The 23,242-nt window shown below is 49.5% G+C and overlaps 1 protein-coding gene across 1 annotated transcript in view; it reads left to right on the forward strand.

Annotated features, from left to right (window-relative positions):
* Nucleotides 1-11,610, forward strand: part of LOC140207268 (uncharacterized) — a 69,145-nt gene extending 57,535 nt beyond the window's left edge. Inside the window, exons 8-13 of the mRNA XM_072275723.1 lie at nucleotides 152-304; nucleotides 6,231-6,347; nucleotides 7,470-7,841; nucleotides 9,307-9,449; nucleotides 10,733-10,797; nucleotides 11,259-11,610. Of these exons, the coding sequence (XP_072131824.1) occupies nucleotides 152-304; nucleotides 6,231-6,347; nucleotides 7,470-7,841; nucleotides 9,307-9,449; nucleotides 10,733-10,797; nucleotides 11,259-11,457 (1,049 nt within the window). The 3' untranslated portion in view covers nucleotides 11,458-11,610. The remainder of the gene's footprint in view (nucleotides 1-151; nucleotides 305-6,230; nucleotides 6,348-7,469; nucleotides 7,842-9,306; nucleotides 9,450-10,732; nucleotides 10,798-11,258) is intronic.
* The last annotated feature ends 11,632 nt before the right edge of the window (nucleotides 11,611-23,242 follow it).

The raw sequence follows: 23,242 nt of genomic DNA on the forward strand, positions 1-23,242 counted from the left end.
TACCCCTCAGCGTGACACGACAGGCCGACGCCACTCACTGTGACGACCTTCAACGTGACACTGACACAAGTCTCTCTGTGACCCGCTCGGTAACGTGATGCTGACTCACGTGTCACTGTAAAGGCTAAACATCCTTCACCATCTCTCTCAGTATCACAGATTCGTCAGTCTCAGACCACCCTCGACCGAAACTGCCATGAGTCGAACTCAACCCTTCAGTCCGAGATCAACGAGATGGAAACGAAGTACAAAGCTGTGAACGAAACCAAGGTTCAAATCTGTGAATTGTTGACCAGCAGAAGAGGTGAGGCATCATTCTCATCTTTAACCCGCTCCTCATCACAGGGCAGCCACAGACAGGGGAGGCGTCACTTTGTGTTTGACATCGGGAGTAGTGAAGAGGTGGTGTGGAAGGAGATTTCCTCTGTGTTTGACGCGGGAGTGTGTCATGGTGCTGCGTGGAGGAAGTTTCACTCTGTCACTGAACCCAGAAGAGTGTGACGGGACGGTGTGGAGGTGGATTCCCTCTGTGTCTGACCACGGGATTGTGTGACGTAACATTACAACTTCTGACTCCGGGAAATTCTGATGTGACGGTGGATCCAGCTGCACTCTGTGTCTGACAGGCGGACTGTGTGATCGGACAGGGCCCAGAGAGCTTCACCCCATGTCTGACCCCTGAATGGTATTATGGCACCGTGGAGACAGAGTTTCACTCTGAATCCGGGAGTGTGTGAGGGGACGGTGCAGAGGGGCGTTCACTCTGTGTCTGATGGGATCGGAGAGAGAGAGAGAGAGAGAGAGAGAGAGAGGGGGAGAGAGAGAGAGAGAGAGAGAGAGAGAGAGAGAGAGAGAGAGAGAGAGAGAGAGAGAGAGAGAGAGAGAGAGAATGTGTCTGACTCTGGGAGTGTGTGATGGGACAGTGCAGAGGGGAGGTCACTTTATGTTACATCAGATTGTGTGATTGGATGTTGTGAAGGTAGTCTGACCCCGTGAGTGTGCCATGGGAAGTGAGGGCGGAACTTCGCTTTGTGTGTGAACACAAGGGGGTGTGATGGACGGTTCAGATACAGTTGCCAGGGAGTGTGTGATGAAACGTAAGGAGGGAGAATCACACTTTGTTAGACTCGGTGGTGTGTGATGTGGCCGTGCAGAGGGAGATTCATTTTGTGTCTGACCACGTGAGTGTGGTACTGGACGTGAGGAGGGAGATTCGCACTGTGTTATTCTCGGGAGTGTGTGATGGGACGGTGAGGAGTCAGCTTCCCTCTGTGCCAGACAGTTTGCTCTGTGGTGTGTTGAGAAGATGTAGAGGGAGAATCAGTCTCCCTCTGACATTTGTCGTGTGCGCTAAGGGAATTTCTTTCCGTGTCTAACCCCTGGAGTGTGTGATGGGGTTGCAGAGAGAGAGAGATTCAGAGTGTGTCTGAACAAGGCTGTGTGAGATTGGACTTTGGGGAAGGATCTATATTCTGATATCTTACTCAAGGAGTGTATGAGCGGCCGAGGGGAGGTAGCTTCACTCTGTGTCTGACCCAGAGACTGTGTAATGAAACGGTGGGGAAGGAGTAACACCCAGAATCTGACACGGGAAGAGTGTAATTGGACAGTGTGCAGGAAACATCACTCCACGTCTGACCGCTGGAATGTGTGATAAGCCCATGAGAGAGAGATTCACTCTGTTTCTGACGCAGGGAGTACGTGACGAGGCTTTGTAGAGGGAACTAAACTCGGCGTCTGATTCCGGAGTGCATGATGTGACAATGTGGACGTGAGCTTCACTCCACGTCTGACGCCTAGAGTGTGTGCTGAGACCGTGGAGAGAGAGATTCCATTTGCGCCTGACCGTTTTAGTCTGTGATCTGACCGTATGCAGGGAGCTTAAATCTGTGTCTCACCCCGTGTGTGTATCATTGGACTCTGTGACACGGTGTGCGTGTGATGGGAAGGAATAGCGGAGGTGGGGTGGTGGGTGAGTGCGTTTGGGAGGGAGGTCATGTGTGTGACTGACAGCGGGAACATGACGCGTGCCTGGATGGTGTTCCGCTCTGTGTCTGATAACAGAGGTGTGAGATAGAACGATGCAGAGGGAGCATCTCTAGTTTTCTGACCCCTGTGTTGTGTGATGTGACGGGGTAGAAGGAGCATCATACTGTGTCGGACCACGGGAGTATGCGGGTCGGGTGGTGCCGAGAGCATTTCATTTCCTATCTGATCACGGGCGGGTGTAACGGGGTAGTGTGGGCGGAGGTTGACTCTGTGTGTGCCCGCAGGACTGTGTGATGTGACAGTGTGCAGGGAGCTTCACTCCATGTCTGACCCAGGCGTGTCTGATAGTGTGGTGCAGAGAAAGCTTCAGTCTGAGGCTGAACCCGGGACAGTGCGGAAGGAGCATAACTCTGTGTCTGACACCGGGGGAGTATGATGGGCCCGTGAGACAACAGCGTCATTCTTCGTCTCTCCCCGAGAGCGTGTGACGGGTCATTGCGGATGGAACGCAATGTGTGTCTGACCCATCAGGAAGTCTGTGACTGAATGGCGTGCGGAGACCAACACTGTATAGCTGACTCCGGGTGTCTGTGATGGGTCTGTTTCTGATCCTGCTCGTGTGTCACGGGAGAGTGGAAGAGAGCTTCACTCCATGTCTTTCACAAGGTGTCAGTAATCAGACGGTGCTGAAGCAGCTACACTGTGCCTGATCCCTGGAGTGTTCTCTATGCCTTACCGCTCGATTTTATGGTGGGAGGGTATGGAGCAGACGTCTCTCTGTTTTTCACCCGGGAGTGTGTGATAGGATGGTGTGGAGGGAGCTTCTTGCGTATCTGACCTCTGTGTTGTGTGATCTGACGGGAAAGAAGAGCAGCAGACTGTGTCTGACCACGGTGAGATAGGGCTGAAAGTGTTTCGTTTTCTGTCTTATCACGGGAGAGTGGAATGGGGTAGAGTAGACGGAAATGTACCATGGACATGTGGTCGATGTTTAGAGATCTCTTGCAGGATGTTAGGGATAAATTTGTCCCGGTGAGGAAGATAAAGAATGGTAGGGTGGAGGAACCATGGGTGACAAGTGAGGTGGAAAATCTAGTTAGGTGGACGAAGGCAGCATACATGTGGTTGAGGAAGCAACGATCAGATGGGTCAATTCAGGAATATAGGGAAACAAGAAAGGAGCTTAAGAAGGGGCTGAGAAGAGCAAGAAGCGTGCATAAGAAGGCCTTGGCGAGTAGGGTAAAGGAAAACCCCAATGCATTCTTCAATTATGTGAATAAAAAAAGGATGACAGAAGTGAAACATAGAAACATAGAAAACAGGTGCAGGAGTAGGCCCTTCGGCCCTTCGAGCGTGTACCACCATTCAGTATGATCATGGCTGATCATCCAACTCAGAACCCTGTACCAGCCTTCTCTCCATACCCCCTGATCACTTTAGCCACAAGGGCCATATCTAACTCCCTCTTAAATAGAGCCAATGAACTGGCCTCAACTGTTTCCTGTGGCAGAGAATTCACAGATTCACCACTCTCTGTGTGAAGAAGTTTTTCCTAATCTTGGTCCTAAAAGGCTTCCCCTTTATCCTCAAACTGTGACCCCTCGTTCTGGACTTCCCCAACATCGGGAACAATCTTCCTGCACCTAGCCTGTCCAATCCCTTTAGAATTTTATACGTTTCGATAAGATCTCCCCCTCAATCTTCTAAATTCCGGCGAGTATAAGCCTAGTCGATCCAGTCGTTCATCATATGAAAGTCCTGCCATACCAGGAATCAATCTGGTGAACCTTCTTTGTACACCCACTCCGGCAAGAATGTCTTTCCTCAGATTAAGACAGTGGTCCCCAATCACCGGGCCGCAAAGTATGCGCTACAGGGCCAGGAGAAAACGATATAATTTAGCGACAGGAGTCATCCGAGCCTGTCCTCATTTACTGTCTCGGTCACTGAGGAGCTTGAAAGCACACGACGTCATTACCCGCGCGTCATGCATGTCAGCGCGGGAAGGAGATCAACTCCTCAAGCTTACAAATGACGGCGGGCTGAAAAGTATGTTTGATATAACATCTCTGCCGGCATTCTGGATCAAAGTCACGGCTAAATATCCTGAGATATCATTAGGGTACCAAAACTGCACACAATACTCCAGGTGTGGTCTCCCAAGGACTTGTACAGCTGCAGTAGTACCTCCCTGCTCCTGTATTCGAATCCTCTCGCTATAAATGCCAGCATACCATTCGCCTTTTTCACCGCCTGCTGTACCTGCATGCCCACTTTCAATGACTGCTGTATAATGATACCCAGGTCTCGTTGCACCTCCCCTTTTCCTAATCGACCACCATTCAGATAATAATTTGTTTTCCTGTTTTTGGCACCAAAGTGGATAACCTCACATTTATCTACATTAAGTTGCATCTGCCATGAATTTGCCCACTCACCCAACCTATCCAAGTCACCCTGCATCCTCTTAGCATCCTCCTCACAGCTAATACTGCCGCCCAGCTTCGTGTCATCCGCAAACTTGGAGATGCTGCATTGAATTCCCTCATCTAAATCATCAATATATATTGTAAACAACTGGGGTCCCGGCACTGAGCCTTCAGGCACCCCACTAGTCTCTGCCTGCCATTCTGAAAAGATACCGTTTATTCACACATTTTGCTTCCTATCTACCAACCAATTCTCTATCCATAGCAATACCATACCCCCAATACCGTGTGCTTTAAGGTTGCACACTACTCTCCTGTGTGGGACCTTGTCAAAAGCCTTTTGAAAATTCAAATATACCACATCCACTGGTTCTCCTCCATGCACTCCACTAGTTACATCCTCAAAAAATTCTATGAGATTCGTCAGACATGATTTTCCTTTCACAAATCCATGCTGACTTTGTCCGATGATTTCACCGCTTTCCAAATGAGCTGTTATCACATCTTTGACTCTAGCATTTTCCCTACCACCGAAGTCAGGCGAACCGGTCTATAATTCCCCCGTTCTCTCTCTCTTTCTCTCTCTCTCTCTCTCTCTCTCTCTCTCTCTCTCTCGTTTAAAGCGAGGTTGCATTACCCTCCCTCCAATCCTCAGGAACTAGTCCAGAAACTAAAGAATTTTGAAAAATTATCACTAATGCATTCACTATTTCTTGGGCTACTTCCTTAAGCACTCTGGGATGCAGACCATCTGGCCCTGGGGATTTATCTGCCTTTAATCTCTTCAATTTACCTAACACCACTTCCCTACTAACACGTATTTCCCTCAGTTCTTCCATCTCACTAGTCCCTCCGTCTCCTACTATTTAGGGAAGATTATTTATGTCCTCCTTAGTGAAGACAGAACCAAAGTAGGTATTCAATTGGTCTGCCATTTCCTTGCTCCACGTAATCAATTTATCTGTGTTTCGTTTGCAAGCTTGCCAACCCAGCCTTCCACCCCCACATCCAGGTCGTTAATAAAAATCACGAAACGTAGAGATCCCAGAACGGATCCTTGTGCGACACCTCGAGTCACAACCCTCCAATCCGAATGTATTCCCTCCACCACGACCTTATGCCTTCTGCATGCAAGCCCTTTCTGAATCCACCTGGCCAAACCTCCCTGGATCTCATGCCTTCTGACCTTCTCAATAAGCCTGCCGTGTGGAACCTTGTCAAATGTCTTACTAAAATCCATAGAGATCACATCCACATCGATACCCTCATCTATATGCCCGGTCACCTTCTCAAAAAACTCTATCAGGCTTGTTAGATACGATCTGCTCTTCAAGAAGGCTTAAGGAATTCTTGTCTTTATTAGTCGAGGCATTGAATACAAATGTCAGGGAGTTATGTTGCAACTTTATAAACATCACCAGTTAGTATGAATCAGGCGTTTCGTATGCAGCTCTGGTCACCAGATTATCGGAAGTATGTCAAGGCGCCGGGTACCCACCAGAGAGGTGTAACAGGATGCTGCCTGGATTCGATGGCATGTGTTACAACGAGAGGTCGGACACATGGGTTGCTTCCTATAGAGCGGAGGAGGCTCCGGGGAGATCCGACTGATCTCTGGAATCCGTCAGACTCCTGTCAGCCAAACACAAACCAAGGAATTTGGACTCTCAGCGACGACGGCTGACAATAGCTGAGATTGAGAGAGGGAGAGGGTGATCGTGATGGAAGGAGACAGCGTGGATCGTGGGTGGAAGCGAGTCCCAGTGGGAGTCACGGCTGAATTCACGCCCAAACTGAAAGTTCTCTCTACAGGTCCGCATAAACAAGAGTCGAAAGAAAACATCGGAAATAGAGCGTACCATAAGATCTGCCTACTCTGCCTCGTTACATCCATCCTCGTCGCGATAGTGGCCGGCCTCTCGATCCATGGTGAGTCGAACGAGCTCCGGCAGGAGTCAGACCATAAACAAACAGAGTGGGATGAAATGTTAGCGCATAACCTCACCGTGACACTGACACGCCCCCCACAGTGACACCGACACACCCCACATCATAAGACTGAGTCTCCCCTCACAAGGATACAGTAACACCCTTCACCGTGACACCGGCCGTCCCCACACCGTGAAATTCTCACGGCCCACACCGTGATACTGACACTCCCCCTCACTGTGACACCGCCTCTCTCTTCACCGTGACACTTATGCACTGCACATAGAAACACTGACACGCCCTCCACCGTAACACCGACACTTCACTCACTGTGACACCGACACAACCCTTTCCGTAACACTGATAAACCGCTCATTGTCACACCGACACACCGTTCACTGTAACAGTGACAGAGCAATCTGCGTGATAGCGACACTCACATCACTGTGACACCGGCAATCCCCTCTCTGTGACACCACCACACCACTCACTGTGACATTGGCACTTCCAACACCGTGATCCCGAAGCTCTCCGCACCGTGACATTGACTGTTCCCTCACTGTGACACCGATACTCCCCACAACTTGACACTGAGACTGCGAGCACAGTGACACCGATACATTACTCACCGTGAAACCGACACATATCCCTCACCGTGACACGACACATACCCCGCACCGTGACACTGTCAAGCTCACACTATTACACCGGCACTTCCCTTACCGTGACACTTACACACCCCACACTGTCACTGACACTGCTCTCAGAGTGACAGCGTCACGCCCCTCACTGTGACTCATGCACGCTCCACACTGTGACATCATCACGCCCCTGACTGTAACACCGACAGTCCCGTCACCGTGACACCGACACTCTCCTCACTGTGACTCTTACACACTCCAGACCGTAATATTTGCAGTCCCTTCACCGTGACACGGACACTTCACTCACTGTGACAATGACACAACTCTCTCCGTGACACTGATACACCCCTATGCGTCACACCGATATTTCTCACACCGTGTCAGAGTGAGCCCCATCACTGTGACTGACACACCCCTCACTCTGACACAGACACACCTCACACCGTGTCACTGACACACCCCTTACTATCACCCTCAGTATCACAGACTCGTCAGTCTCTGATCACCTCCGACCGAAACTACCGAAGACTTTGGGAACAACATCAGGAGATGAACAGGACCCAACGCCAATGTCAGCAGCGAGTCCGTGAGTTGAACTCAACCCTTAAAACCAGGACATCTGAGAATTCCCGCCTGGATCTCTCCCAGAGAAAGTGTCTGAATAATATTTCCGCCCTCAACAACAACCTATCCACTCTCGAAAACAGCATTACCGTCCTCAACTCTGAACTCTCAGAGCTGAATCAAACACACACCGATCTCTGCCATGAATGCAATCAGCTGGAAACGAAGTACAGAACCATCACCGAAACCAAAGCTCAGATTTGCCAGTACCTCAAAAGGAGAAGAGGTGAGACGACATCCCTCATTTCTCCTCCTCCTCATCACAGGGGGGGGGGTAAGGGAAGGGGAGAGGGGAGGTGGAGAGCTTCACTCCATTTCTTGCCCCGCGAGAGTGTGATCGGACAGTATGGAGTGAGTTTCATTGTGTGTCTGAACCTGGGATGGTGTGATGGGACGGTGTGGAGGGAGATTCACTGCGTGTCTGACCGTAGAAAGTGTGATGGGGCAGTCTGGAGGGAGCGACATCTAGTGTCTGACCCCGGGAGTGTGTCATAGGACAGTCTGGAGGGAGCGACATCTAGTGGCTGACACGGGAGTGTGTGCTGGGACGGTGTGGACACAGCGGCACCTATTGTCTGACCCCGGGAGTGCGTGATGCGCACGTCGGATATAACCTCACTCTGCGTCGGATCCTGACTGTGTGAAGAGATCATGCATAAGGAGCTTCACTCTGCGTTTGATATCAGATCTCTGTGATAGCCCGGACGAAGCGGGTTTCGCTTTCTGTCTGATCACAAAAGTGTGTAATGAGCTCAGATTTGCCAATACCTCAACGGGAGAAGAGGTGAGATAATATCCCCCGCTTCCCCTTGCTCCTCATCCGCGGCGGTGAGAGACGGGGAGGGAGGAGGCGGAGAGCTCCAATCCGTCTCTCACCCCGGGAGTGTGTGATGGGACGGTGTGCGGGCTGATTCTCTCTGTGTCTGACCCCGGGAGTGTGTGATGCGACGGTCTGCGGGGTGATTCTCTCTGTGTCTGACCCGGAAATCAGTGATGTTACCGTTTCTAAGGATCTACACGGTGTTTTACCATGGGATTGTGCAATGGGACGGCGTGGATTAAGCATGTCTCTGTGTCTGACCCTGGACGTTTGTGATGGGACGGCGTGGAGGGAGATTCACTCTATGTCAGACCCTGGGAGTGCGGGATCGGACGGTGTGGAGGGAGATTCACACCGTGTCCGATGCCCGGAGTGTGTGATGGAACAGTGTGGAGGGAGATTCACACTGTGTCCGATGCCCGGAGTGTGTGTTGGGACAGTGTGGAGGGAGCTTCACTCCGTGTCTGATGCCGGGAGTGTGTGATGGGGCCGTATGACAGCAGCGCCACCTGCTGTCTCCATCCGGGAGTGCTTACTGCGAGATTTGGAGGGAGATTCTTTAGGTGCCTGACCCGGAAATCTGTGATGTTACGGATTCTAGGAATCTACACTTTTTTTTTTAACCATGGGATTGTACAATGGGACAGTATGGAGTAAGCGTGCCGCTGTAATTGACCACGGGACGGTGTGGAGGCAGCTTCAATCTGTTACTGACACCGGGACTGTGTGAAAAGACGTTGCGGAAGGAACTTCAATGTGTGTCTGATTCCGGGATCTGTGATGTGACGGAGTAGAGGGAGGTTGCCTTTCTCCGAACCCTGCTGGTGAAATGAGCGTTCTCACAAATGATTCACTATTTCCTGATTTGCAGGGCAAACGTGTCCACAGTACTGGCAGAGAAATGAAGACCGGTGTTATTTCATATCCTCGTTGGAGAAATCTTATGATGAAGCGAGGGAATATTGCTCAGACCTTGATGCAAGGCTCCTCGAAATAAATTCAAAGGAGGAAAAAGTATGTGTCACATCGTGAGAAGAGATATCAATAACAATCACATACTCCCGGGGTCTAACATACAGTAAATCAGTCCATAGCGTACCATCACACACTCTCGTGGAAGAGACAGTGAATCTCCCTCCACACTGTCCCATCACACACACTCGGGGTCAGCCAGCGAGTGAAGCTCTCTCCACATCGTCCAATCACACCCTCCCGGGGTCCGACACAGAGTGAAGCTCCCTCCACACCGCCCCATCACACACTCCAGAGGTCAGACACAGAGTGAAGCTCCCGCTACTATTTCCCATCACACATTCCAGGAGTCAGACACACAGTGAATTTCCCTCCACGCCGTCCCATCACACACTCCCGGGATGAGACACTCGGCGAATTTCCCTCCACATCGTCCCATCACACACTCCCGAGGTCAGACGTAGAGTGCAACGCCCTCAACACCGTCGCTTCACACACTCCCGGGAACAGACACAGAGTGAGGCTCCGCCCACAATTTCCCATCACACAGTCCTGGGGTCCGACAGAGAGTGAAGCTCCTTCCACACCGTCCCATCACACACATCCGGGGTCAGACACAGAGTGAATCTCCCTCCACACCGTCCCATCACACATTCCCGGTGTCAGAGACTGGGCAATTCCCTCTCTGTCCCAACGATTCACATACTCCCCTGTTCAGGCATGAAGAGAGGCCAAATGTAACCATCAGGTTCGACCATCACGCGTTTATCTGGGCGGGTCAGGGCGAGACTGTAAAATATCATTTATGTGAATGCTGCGTGATGAGTTCCCCGGTTACAAATCACTCGCAGTAAATAACGAGAAGTACACCATATGCAACTTAACGATTGAACTTTAAGTGTCTTCATTTGACTGTAGATTTAGTTTAGAAAACAAAGAGAGAAAAAGGCCCATTTTAACTAATCTGTCTAAAGCGCTCGTTGTATCTCCCCTACTTTCCCGTCCGTTCGTTCTCTATCAAATTCCACCGGAGCGTCGTCGACTGCTGACCCCATTCAAAGTCCGCTCAGTCCTGCAGACTACGATTTCCCCGTTCTGGCATCTTGTCTTTGCATCTTTTCTCGAACAAAAGCCCGCGAATCCCACGCTCTCGGACGCACAATAAAGAAAACCCCTCCCATCATGGGACGCCACACATTCCAAAGTCCCCGTTATCTCTGGACATAACCCAAACACTCTGCTGCTGCAGAGAAACCATCACATCAGCTGTGAAACTTTTCCCAGGGCGTTACATGCACATTAATCGAAGGGATTTAATTTCACAGGATTTTGTTTCCAGTTCTATCGGCTATGGACACAGAATTTACTGGATTGGAAAATGCAGAGACGGGTGAGGTTTGGACTGTTACAGGTCGGTGGTGTGGGAGTGACACGAGGCTGTGGGGAGAGAGTCGGACAATGGGTTTAGTTTTCAGTCAGACACGAGACGGGGGAGTGAGTGGGTCAGTGGGATTAGTTTGAATACTGACACAGTTCTGTGGGGAGACAGTGGGTTAGTGGGATTAGTCTGTTGACTGATGCCGGGTTGTCGGGAAAGGGTGGTCCAGTGAGATTAATTTGGGAACGGTCTCGGGACTGTAGGAGCGAACGGCGTAGCAGGATTCGTCCGGCCAAGAAGCGTCGGCTGTGGGATTCGTACGGCGATGTAGAGCGGGGTATCATGAGATTTACTTAGAAGCTGACAAGTGGCTGTGGAAGGAGCGCAGATTAGCGGGATTAGTTTGGCAACGGTCTCCAGTTGTCTGCTGGATCTGTTTTGTCTCTGTTGAAATGTCTAACCCTGTTTGATAGGAATGTGGCCTCTAATCTTCTGTACAAAATGTACTATGGATCGCGCACCTGCAGTAAGTGCAATTCGAATTCAAGGAGACACAATTGCGAAAGTAAATACGGATTCATCTGCGAGAAGTCTGCATATTTATACCCGGATATTCCTGAAGAGATCCAGGGTCTTTGTCAACACCCCGTGGGGCCGGATTTAATCAAATGACTACAGCCCACTTCTCCTCATTCAATCTACCCCATTCTCACTCCTCCATCTTTTCATCCCCTCCCACCCTCTCTGCACTAACACCTACCCCAATCTCCTCCTCTACTCGCATCTCCATTCTCCCCCACTCCTATCCCTCTCCCCATCTGGACTACTCTTCTCCCCTCCCGGCTCCGCTCTCCCCCCCCCCCCCCATATTTACTCCACATTTCCACCCCTCTTCTTGCTCTGCCCTTTTTATCCCCAACTCATCCCGCTTCTCCTCCCTCCTCTCCCCCTCGGACCCATTCTCTGCCTCTCCTCTCTCGGTTCCCTCCACCCACTCTCGCCTCAATTCTGTGCGCACTGGCCCTCAGCTCACCAACCCGGGGGAAAAAGACTGTGCACATTCACCCTGTCTGTGCCTCTCCTGGCTTCATACCTGCGCTCCAAGGAACAAAGCCCCATCCTTCTTGCCTTCTCTCCATAACTCAGACCCTCGAGTCCCAGCAACATCCCCGTAAATCTCCCTCTGCGCTCTTTCCAGCTCAATGGCATCTTTCACACAGCAGGGCCACCAAAACTGAGTACCGTACTCCAAAGTGCGGCCGCACCGACACCTCGTACAACTGCAACGTGACCTCCCGACGCCCGTACTCAGTGTCCTGACTGATGAAGGCCAGCGAGTTAATCTGCGATCCATCCGTAAGGCACGTTTTCTACCGGATCACCAACCGATTTGTTACCTTTGATTGATTTTCAGCATCAGTTTGGCGCAAAGATGTAAAATTAAGGTACTTTACAGAAAATAATAAATACTACAGAAATGCGTTCAAAGATGTGACAGCCCAGGATTTGGAGTTGGTGATTGGAACTGAGAGCATGTGTGTGCTGAGTAATCCACATCCTGTCCACGCACACAAAATATCGAGATAAAATTCGAGACTACAGCAACGGCGCAGTGCTGGGGATGTGTGAGAGCTGAGAGTCGGAAGGGAGAGGGTTTCGCTCTAATTTTGACTAGGGTAGTGTGTGATACGATTGTGCACCGGGGTGAGGAAAACACAGATAATATCTGAACCAGGATTGCGTAATTGGACGGACAAGAGGGAATTCACTCTCTGTCCGTCCTCGAGAGTGTTTCATGGGACGATGTGGAGGGAGCTTCACTCTGTATCTAACCCCGGGAGTGTGTGATGGGGCAGTGGTAAGGGAGCTTCACTCAGTGTCGCACCCTGTGACTATGTTATGGGACGGTGTGCAGAGATCTTCACACTGTATCTGACCCATTGGGGTGTGTGATGGGACGGTGTGGAATGAGCTTCACTCTGTATCTGACCCTGGGAGTGTGTGCTGGGACGGTGTGGAGGGAGATTCATTCTGTGTCTGTCTGCGGATTTTGTAATGGGAGGGTCTGTTGTGAGTTTGAGTCTCTATCTGACCCGGATAGCCATGATGCGACTGTGTAGAAGGGGTTTCAGTATGTGTCTGACTCCGGAAATGCTTTCTTCACTCCTTCCACGAAACTTGCTGTGTGGGATGGGAGCGCGGAGGGAGATTCACTCCTTTTTTGACCCCGACATTATGTGATGTATCGTTGTTGAGGCAGCGCCCCTCGGTGTCTCATGCCAGGAGTGTGCGATGGGATGGTTTGGGTGTAGTCTCACTGTGTGGCTGACTGACGGAGCCAAAGATTCATATATTAATGGCGTTAGGACAGCCTCCAATCGGAGATCTGGAGCGAGAAAGAAGTGTGCATTAGAAAGCAGCGCCACGTGTTTGTTTGAACAACAGCCAATCAGCGAGGCAGGTTCAATAGCAAGGGAAAATTAAGATAACACAGGGGTTACTGTTGGTGGATTTGTTTTCAGTTTATTCATTGTTTCCTTGTTTACAATTGCACAGTTAGAGCAGAAGCCATGTCTGGCAGTATAGTTGAATGCTCCCCTTGGAGGACGTGGGACGACAGGGAAACCTCCAGAGTCTCTGACAACTTCGTATATAAGAAGGTCATCCGGCTGCAGCTTCTAATACCGGGCGTTAGGGAGTTGAAGTTGGAACTGGATCATTCGGGAAGCTGAGGGGCGATAGGGTGGACATATAGGGAGGAAGTTAGACCCAACGTGCACTTTATAGTAAACTGGATGACAGTCAGGGGGATTAAAGAGGTTAAACAACCAGACCCAGTGCAGAGCGCCCCCTGTGGCCAACCCTTTCAATAACAGGTACACCACTTTGCGTACGTCTAGCTGGGGGAGGGGAGGTTTCAAATGACCAAGTGGTGGAAAGTCTCTCAGGTCAGGTCTCTGGCACTGATTTCGGCTCAGTTGTTCAGAAGGGGAGTGGAGGGCCAGCTGAGGTGAGCTGTGGTGATAGAGGATTATTTATTCGGGGAACAGAAAAGAGTTTCTGTGAGTGAGAGATTCCAGGATGTATTTTGCCTCCCGGTTGTCAGGGACGCTACCACTCGGATCGGGTCCTCAGCCATCTTAAGTGGGAGGGTGAGCAGGCAAAGTGCGGGACGTGCAGGTGTGACCAGAAATAGGAAGACAACACCGATTAACACGTGGTTAAGTGTTGCAGGTAGGAATGAGGGCTTCTGATAGTTGGATCACACGCTTCTCTTCCAAGGACGGTGCGAGCAGTGAATAAGGCCTATTTCAATACATATCTCTGCCTGCAGGCCGCGCCACACCGACCCACATTGCGCCGCCCTTTCATTTACTCCGTCACCGAGCAAATCTCACACTTTCCACCTGAACTAGACTGGAACTAACATCCCAGCGGGTGGTTTTGGCATTAAAAAAGGAGGAGGGGTGGGGTTTGAACTAGAGATGGAGGGGGATGAAAAACAGAATGCCAAACAGATAGTGGAGCGGTTGTTGGGACAGATGTTGGGAAGACCAGAGACAAAGTCAGGAGGCAAAAGTTTGAGCCTGCTGGGACTTGTGTTCTGAGATGCCTACATTTCAACGCAGGAAGTATTGTACGAAAGACAGATGAGCTCAGAGCAGGGATCAAGGCTGGAATTATGATATTGTAGATATCAGTGAGACGTCGGCGCAGGGCGAGCATGACCGTCAGCTCAACATTCCCGGTTTTGGGTTTATTCGTCGTGATGCAGCGGGAAGATTTCAAAGTTGAGAAGCGACTTTACTACTCACTTTCGATTCATTGACAAACTCAGGGAGAGGGGTTCAGGTGGCTCTTTGCCAGGGACATTAATGTGCAGGGAATACAAGGAGATGGTTGCTGTGCAGTCAGAAGTGATTTAGCTCAATTGGTATATCACAATATTGTTGGCCGAAGGGTCTGTTCTGTTCGGTGATTTATGTTCACTACTCTGCAGGCGGGGTAAAAACAGAGAGTGAACACATCAGGTGGGAAGAGCAGGGTTTGGGGTAGATCAAGGAATTTAACAACGTATTGCGAAACACAGAGAACGACACTTCACAGACAGCAGAGGCAGTGAGCGATCCACACAGCCCTCACAGTGACACCGACACAACCCTCACGGTGACATCGTCACAACCTTCACCATGACACCTAGACAACCCTCGAACGGATACTGAGCGACCCCGTTCCGCGAAACGGACACGCATCACACCGTGACACCGGCAGAACCCTCAAACGGATACTGAGCGACTCCGTTCCGTGAAAAGGACACGCATCACACCGTGACACCGGTGTATCGCTCGCCGTAGCAAGTCTGCCCCCTCATCGTGATGTCCAGACAACGACAGTCCCTGTACCGTATCACTGATACATGCCTCAACGATAGCGACATACCGACACGCCTTGCACCTTAATACGGACACACTCCTTCCCGTCTCCATAACCCACTCCCGCTCCATGCATCTGCCCATTCACCCAGCATGTCCAAGTCACCCTGCATTCTCATAACATCCTCCTCACATTTCACACTGCCACCCAGCTTTGTGTCATCGGCAAATTTGCTAAAGTTACTTTTAATTCCCTCATCTAAGAGGGTGAGCCCGTGGAATACATTTCGGGATCGCCATAAGTCTTTGGGGCGATGGCGGGGCTGTGGGATTTGTTTGGGGACTGAAACAATCTCAGGAGAGAAAGTGGGCCTGTTTGATTCGTATGGGGACTGACATAGTACTGTGGAGGGAATGTGGGTCAGTGGGATTCGTTTGGCGACACACCAGAGACTGTCGGGGTAGCGTGGTGTAGTTGGGATAGTTTGACGACTGATACAGGGGTCTGGGGAGACAGTGGGTCAATAGGAATTGCTTGAGGTCTGACTCAGGGCTGTGAGAAAAGAGTGGTTTCGTGGGATTAGTTTGCGGGCCGACACAGGACTGTGAGGAGAGGGCTGTTTAATAGCATTAGTTTGGCGACGGTGTCGGATTGGCTGTTCTGTCTCTGTAGAACATGTTTAACGCTCTTTGACAGCAATGTGGCCTCTGCTTTCCTGCACAAGATGAACTCTGGAATGTGCGCCCGTAGTCAGAGGGACTCGGCCGTATGGGGCTTCCCTTGCAATCGGGCTCAACGTTTCGTCTGCGAGAAGTTTGTACCTTTGTGCTGGGGTAATACAGCAAAGATCCAGGGTTTCTGTCAACAGACACTGGGAACAACTTTAATCAAAAGGACTTGAATCAAGGGTCTTTTTTCCGACTTCTCTCTCCTCCACACACTCTTCGATCTTCCCAAATCCCGTCCTTACCTTCTCTGCCTTTTCCTCCTGCTGCATTGTCGTAACCACATACTGACAAGACATTCTCCCCATCTGTCGCCTTTGTTTTTCTCATCATACCCGCTATGTCCCGTTCTTCACCACACCTTCGACCTCTCTGTCCGAGCTCTCTCCTCCACTATGTCCTAGCACTTTCTACACCCGCTGTCTTACTCCGCACCAGCTGCCCAACTCATTCCCCTCCATTCCCCTTTCTCTCCGTTTCACTATCATACTCTCGCTTTCCCCTCTCAGGTCTCTCTAACCACTCCACCACCCTGATCTCTCTCTCCTTTCTCACCTCTCTGCTCAATATCATACCCACTGGCTCTCGATTATCCCACCCGGCTAAATATTCTCTGCGCATTCACTCTATCTATGTCTCTCTTGTCTTCCTACAACTCGAAATGTTCACCCACAAGACTGCAAGGAATGAAGTCCCAACATTCCGGGTCTTTTTCCAAATGAGTTCTCCAAGTACAGCCTCACCGACGTGTTGTGCAACCGGAACGTGCCCTCCCGGCTCCAGCACCCAGTGCCCAGAGTGGTGAAGGCCGGCGTGTTAAATGTCCTGTCCACCCGTCTCGCATGTTTTATATCTGATTTATTACCTGTCATTTATGCGGTCTGATTTGTTTTTTTTTCCTTTTTGCTGCAACCATATGCTGTAAACTGTAAAATTAATGCAAATGACATAAAATAGAATAAATAATGAAAAAAATGTCGAGTTAATGGTCATGTGTTCAAAGGTGTGATGGCGCGGGGGTGGGAAGCTGTTCCTAAATGGCTGTGTGTGGGTGTTCAGGCTCCCGTAACTCCTCCATGATAATAGTAACGAGCAGGGAGCTTCTCCCGGTTGTTGAGAGTCCTCAGTGATGGATGCCGCACTTTCAAGGCATCGCCTCTTGTAAACGTCCTGGATGGTGAGGAGGGGTATGACCGTCATGGCGTCGCCTGAGTCTAGAACCTTCTGTAGCCTCTTGCGATTCTGTGCCTAGTACACTCCACACCAGGCGGCGATGCGACAAGACAGAATACTCTCCACCGGACATTCGTAAAATGTTCCTTGTCTTCACTGAGAGACCACATCTCATCAAACCCCTAAAGTTATAATCCCTTCTGTAACGAGACAGCTGAGGGTGGTGTGGAAAACAAATGCAAATGCAGAGGAAGGTGTGGAATTAACTCAGGCTCAGACTGGAAATAAACAAGAGGACACCAACCTAATCGAAAGACAACATCACAAGCAGTAGTCCGAGAAATGGTACGGTCGAAGAATGAGTGCTCAGCAAAATGCCTTTAGGTAGAAGACCTACAACAACACAGACGCATCGACCCACAAAGTTGTGCCGAACATGTCCTTACCTTGGAAATTACCCATAGCCTCCTATTTTCCTGAACTCCAAGTACCTGTCCAGGAATCTCTAAAGGGAATGTGGCCGGGAATAATTGCAAGTCTGAGTGTTAAAGGGAAAGTGACATAACGGTACTCCAGGGAGTGGAGTTGCGGGAAATCCGGATTCCTGTCCTCTTCAGTCGGGCACATGACACCTTCTTCGTGTTTGCATGAAAGTGTTGAGCTCTCTGTATATCCTCTGAGTTGTTCACAAGTATGAACCCTGGAACTTCAAATAATACCAAACGACAGAGCAGAAGAATTAGACCTCGGAGTCTGCTTGCGATTTCACCATGCCTGATCCATTATTTTGTCAGCTCCAGTCTCCCGCCTTCTCCCGGTTTTCCTTCAGGCTATGAATAATGAAGAAGTTTTCAAACTCTGCCTTAAGATGCCGCACGGCCTGGTATACCCGGCTGCCTGCGGCATTGGATTCCAGAGATTCACCGCTCTGTGGCGAAGACAATCCACCTAAGCGCCTTCCTATACCTTTATTTTAAGGCTGTGTTTCCTGGTGCGAGACCTCCCGACAACAGAGTAAAGTCCATCCACATCTACTCTGTCATGGCCTTTCACTATCCGACAGCTTTTCTTAAGATCACGCCTCATTCTTGTGAATTCCAGGCACTTCAGGCCCCAGAGCCATCAAACTGCCTTCACATGACAAGCTAATCAATGCTGGAATCAATTCCGTGAACCTCCTTTGAAACCATTCCAATAGGAGCACAAACTCTGTTCGATAAGCTGGAATCAAAGCCTCCTCACAATGCTGCAAATGTGGCCTCACAGCTTCCTACTAAGTCTTAAAATTATATCCTTGCTTTCACATTCTATTCCTCTCCAAATGGATGGGTGGAAGGGAACTACATATCATGTATAAACCGCAAGTATGTGACGGGGTGCGGAAGAAGAGGTTTTACTTTGTGTCTGTACCAGGGAGAATGTGATGATAAAGAGTGGAGGGATTCACCCAGGGGCTGACCACGGGAGATGTGTTGTATCTTTGCTAGTTGAGCGGAACTCAGTGTCCGACTGTTGGTGTGTGTGATGGGACGGTGCGGAGGGAACTTCACTCTGTGTCTGACCCCGGGAGTGTGTGATGGGACGGTGTGGAGGGAGATTCACTGTGTCTGACTCCTGGAGTGTGTGATGGGACGGTGTGGAGGCAGCTTCACTCTGTGTCTAAACGTGGGAGTCTGTGATGGGGTGGTGTGGAGGGAGATTCACTGTGTATGTGTGACCCCGGGAGTTTGTGATGGCATGGTGTGGAGGGAACCTCGCTCTCTGTCTGACTGACGGAGTCACAGAATCATATAATTTTGCCGTTGGGACATCCTCCAATAAGAGATGGAACTGAGGATCATTCGGGAAGCTGAAGGCGTGATAGGAAGGACATATTGGGTGGACGTTAGACCGAATGTGCAGTTCACAGGAGACTGGGGGACAGTCAGATGGATGAAAGGGGTTTAACAGCCAGGCCCAGTGTAGAGTGCTCCCTGTGGCCAACGGGCTGAATTACAGGTACACAGTCAGTGCACTTCTGGGTTTCGGAGAGGGGCGCAAATGACCCCGTACAGATATGTCTCACAGGTCAGGACTCTGGCACTGAGTTCGGTTCTGTGGTTCAGTAGGGAAGGGAGTAGAGCGGAAAGAGCTGGGGTGCTGGCGGGGTCTTTGTTCGGGGAACAGATCTGTGGGCGAGAGAGAGATCCCTGGATGGCATTTTGCCTCCTACGTGCCCGGGTTGCAACCTCTCGGGTCATGTCCGCAGCAATCTCAAGTGGGAGGCTGAGCAGGCAAATCTCTGTACGGGCTGGTGTGATCAGAAATAGTAAGATCATACAGATTAACACGTGGCCAAGGTGTCGGGGCAGGAATGAAGGCTTCAGATAGCTGGATTATTGGATTCTCTTCCAAGGAAGGAGAGACCTGTTTATAATATACCGTTTAAATCCAATCCAAGTTTAACTACCATTCAACCATGCATGAATATCCATGAATACAGCCAAACGGGCCAGTGTTACTCCAGCAAAAAAATAATAAATCAAATACCAACAGTCACACGTGGCTCAATGCACACATAATACTTCCGCGATGGAAAAAAAAATAGCAAGCATACGGTGGATATCAGTAGTTTATACGATCACGGTATATATACTGCTTTACATACATTAACGTACATACACATACATGTAAATCTGCAGACGACCACAGCAGAGCTTGTCTTCTGCCGGGCGAGCACCAGGGGGCAGCACATACACTTGCTTGGATGCCGCGCCACGCCACACCACTTTGCACAACTCCTTCAGTTTATAGAATGTATAGAATAGTACAGCACAGTACAGGCCCTTCGGCCCACAGTGTTGTGCCGACCCTTAAACCCTGTCTCCCATATAACCCTCACCTTAAATTCCTCCATATACCTGTCTAGTAGTCTCTTAAACTTCACTAGTGTATCTGCCTCCACCACTGACTCAGGCAGTGCATTCCACGCACTAACCACTCTCTGAGTAAAAAACCTTCCTCAAATATCCCCCTTGAACTTCCCACCTTAAAGCCATGTCCTCTTGTATTGAGCAGTGGTGCCCTGGGGAAGAGGCGCTGGCTATCCTCTCTATCTAATCCTCTTATTAACTTGTACACCTCTATCATGCCTCCTCTCACCCTCCTTCTCTCCAAAGAGTAAAGACCTAGCCCCCTTAATCTCTGATCATAATGCATACTTTCTAAACCAGGCAGCATTCTGGTAAATCTCCTCTGTACCCTATCCAATGCTTCCACATCCTTCCTATAGTGAGGCGACCAGAACTGGACACATTACTCCAAGTGTGTCCTAACCAGAGTTTTATGGAGCTGCATCATTACATCGCGACTCTTAAACTCTATCCCTCGACTTACGAAAGCTAACACCACATAAGCTTTCTTAACTACCGTATCCAACTCTGAGGCAACTTTCAGGGATCTGTGGACATGTACCCGCAGATCCCTCTGCTCCTCCACACTACCAAGTATCCTGCCATTTACTTTGTACTCTGCCTTGGAGTTTGTCCTTCCAAAGTGTCCCACCTCACACTTCTCCGGGTTGAATTCCATCTGCCACATCTCAGCCCACTTCTGCATCCTATCAATGTCTCTCTACAATATTTGACAATCCTCTACACTATCTACAACACCACCAACCTTTGTGTCGTCTGCAAACTTGTCAGCCCACCCTTCTACCCCCACATCCAGGTCGTTAATAAAAATCACGAAAAATAGAGGTCCCAGTTTCAAGTAGTCTCTTAAATTTCACAAGTGTATCTTCCTCCATCACTGACTCAGGCAGTGCATTCCACGCACCAACCGCTCTCTGAGTAAATAACCTTCCTCTAATATCTCCCTTTATCTTCCCACCCCTTACTTTAAAGCCAAGGAGTAAAATAAGTATGAACTCGTTCATGGGGCTACATTGTCGACCACCTAACAGTCCTGGGTGTTCAGAGGAACGAATTTGTATGAGGTCGCAGACTGTCCAAAGAAACAAAAGGTTGTGATCTTGGGTGATTTTAACAGGTATTAACTGCGAGACCCATACTGTGAAATGACCCGTGTGATAGTTTGTCAAGTGTTTCAAGGCAAGTTGCCTTAATCAGTACGTGTAAAGTCTCCTACGGAATAGGACAAGGGTTGTGACATAATTTTGTTCAGGGGACAATTTGAATAGCAGCAACAGGATCGGTCCGAATCAGCATGGATTTACGAATCTTCTGGAAGTTTTTTTTGAGGATGTAACTGTGGAAATTGTCTAGGGACAGCCAGTGAATGTAGTGTACCTGGACTTTCAGAAAGCTTTGGATAAGGTCCCACATAGGAAATTGGTGCGCAAGATTAGCGCACATGGTTTTGGGGATGGGGTACTGACGTGGATAGAAAATTGGTTGGCAGACAGCAAACAAAGATTACGAATAAACGGGTGCCTTTCAGAATGGCAGGCAGTGACTCGTGGGGTGCCGCAAGACCCGGTGCTGGGACCGGAGCTATTTACAAAATATATTAATGAATCAGGTGAATGGATTTAAAGTAACACTAGAAAATTTGCAGATGACACAAAGCTGAATGGTTGTATAAAATAGGAGGAGGATGTTTTTAAAATGCAGGTTGGGTGAGTGGGCAGATGCATGGCAGATGCAGTTTAATGTGGATAAATGTGAGGTTACCCACTTTGGTGGCAAGAACAGGAAGGCAGGATAACATCTGATTAGAGTCAAGTTAGGAAAAGGGGAAGTACAACGAGACCTAGCTGTCCTTGTTCATCGGTCATTGAAAGTAAACATGCAGGTACAACAGACAGTGAAGAAATTTAATGGCATGTTGGCCTTCATAACAAGGGGAGTTGAGTACAGGAGCAAATAAGTCCTTCTGCTGTTGTACAGGGCCCTGGTGAGACCACACCTGGAGTTTTGGGTGCACCCTAACCCTAACCCAATGCAAGCATCGCACGTGGCACAAAGCACAAATAATATAGCAAAAAAGAAACATGAAAATGCCTACGTACTTTGAATGCCTCCGAAATCTACAACCGACACAAAAGAGCTTGTCTTCTGCCGAGCGAACACTGGGGGGCAGCAGAGACTCGGGTCAGGAGGCCGCGACACACCACGCCCACGTTTTGCAGCTCTATCATTTCCTGGGTCAGCGAGCACTCTCTTAGTTTATACCTGAACTGCAGTGAAAAATCCCAGTGGGAAGGTTTGTCATTAAAAATGGTGTCGGTGTGGAGTTGTAGGTGATGAAAACCAGAATGGCATAACAGATAGTGGAGTCAGATGGGACAGATGTTGGTCAGAGCTCAACAAAGTCAGGAAGCAAAAAGTTGAGCCTACTGGGACTCGAGTTCTGAGCGGCGTACATTTCAAAGCAGGAAGTATAACACGAAAGGCAGATGAGCTCAGGGCAGGGCTCAACGTCTGGAAGCACGATCTTCCAGCCATTAGTAAGATTTGGGTGAAGGAGGGGCAGGTCTGTTATCTCGGTCTCCAAAGTGTTTTCCATTTCTGCTGGTTCTTTAACCCGTCACGGCGTACGTGAAAAAATAGAGGCCTACGTCCGAGAGATGAACAAATTGGTTGGGGGGGGGGGGGACTTGTTTAAATTAATTGGGGAAAATCCCGTTTGATTTCGTCGTGTGGAAAAAGAGCAGAACTGGATGTTAGGAAATTTCTGGCATCGCCAAACCCGGTGGTTTTGAAGAGAACTAAAAAGGATGAGTTGCGGAAAATTGTTGAGGAATTGAAACTTAAGACAGTAAAGAAGGATTGACAAAGGTAGAAATTCAAAGAAAAATAGATTAATATTATACTTTGACTGAGCAAATTGCGGAGGATGTGTTGAAGATGTTTGCTGAAGGTAAAGTACTTACCGAGCTGAGCTTCAGTTTCAGCTGGAAAAATTAAATTGGAGCAAGAGTTGCTCCTGAAACAGCTCGAGACAGAAGAGGCAGAAAGACAGAGACAGTTCGAGAGGGAGATGTGGCAGCTGAGAGGCTTAGTGTTAGACCGTGCTGACTTTTACAGCTCGAGAGAGCTTGTGTTGATTGATGAATTTAAAAGTTGAGTTCCTGATGATGTAATGGCACACCTCGGTGAAGAGGATGCCGCCACCCTGCGGGGGTCTGCTAAGACAGCAGAGGAGTTTGTTTTAACCCACGGGGTTGAGTTTACTCCAGGTGA

The sequence above is a fragment of the Mobula birostris genome, chromosome 13 (genome assembly GCF_030028105.1).
Source record: "Mobula birostris isolate sMobBir1 chromosome 13, sMobBir1.hap1, whole genome shotgun sequence".
NCBI lineage: Eukaryota > Metazoa > Chordata > Chondrichthyes > Myliobatiformes > Myliobatidae > Mobula > Mobula birostris.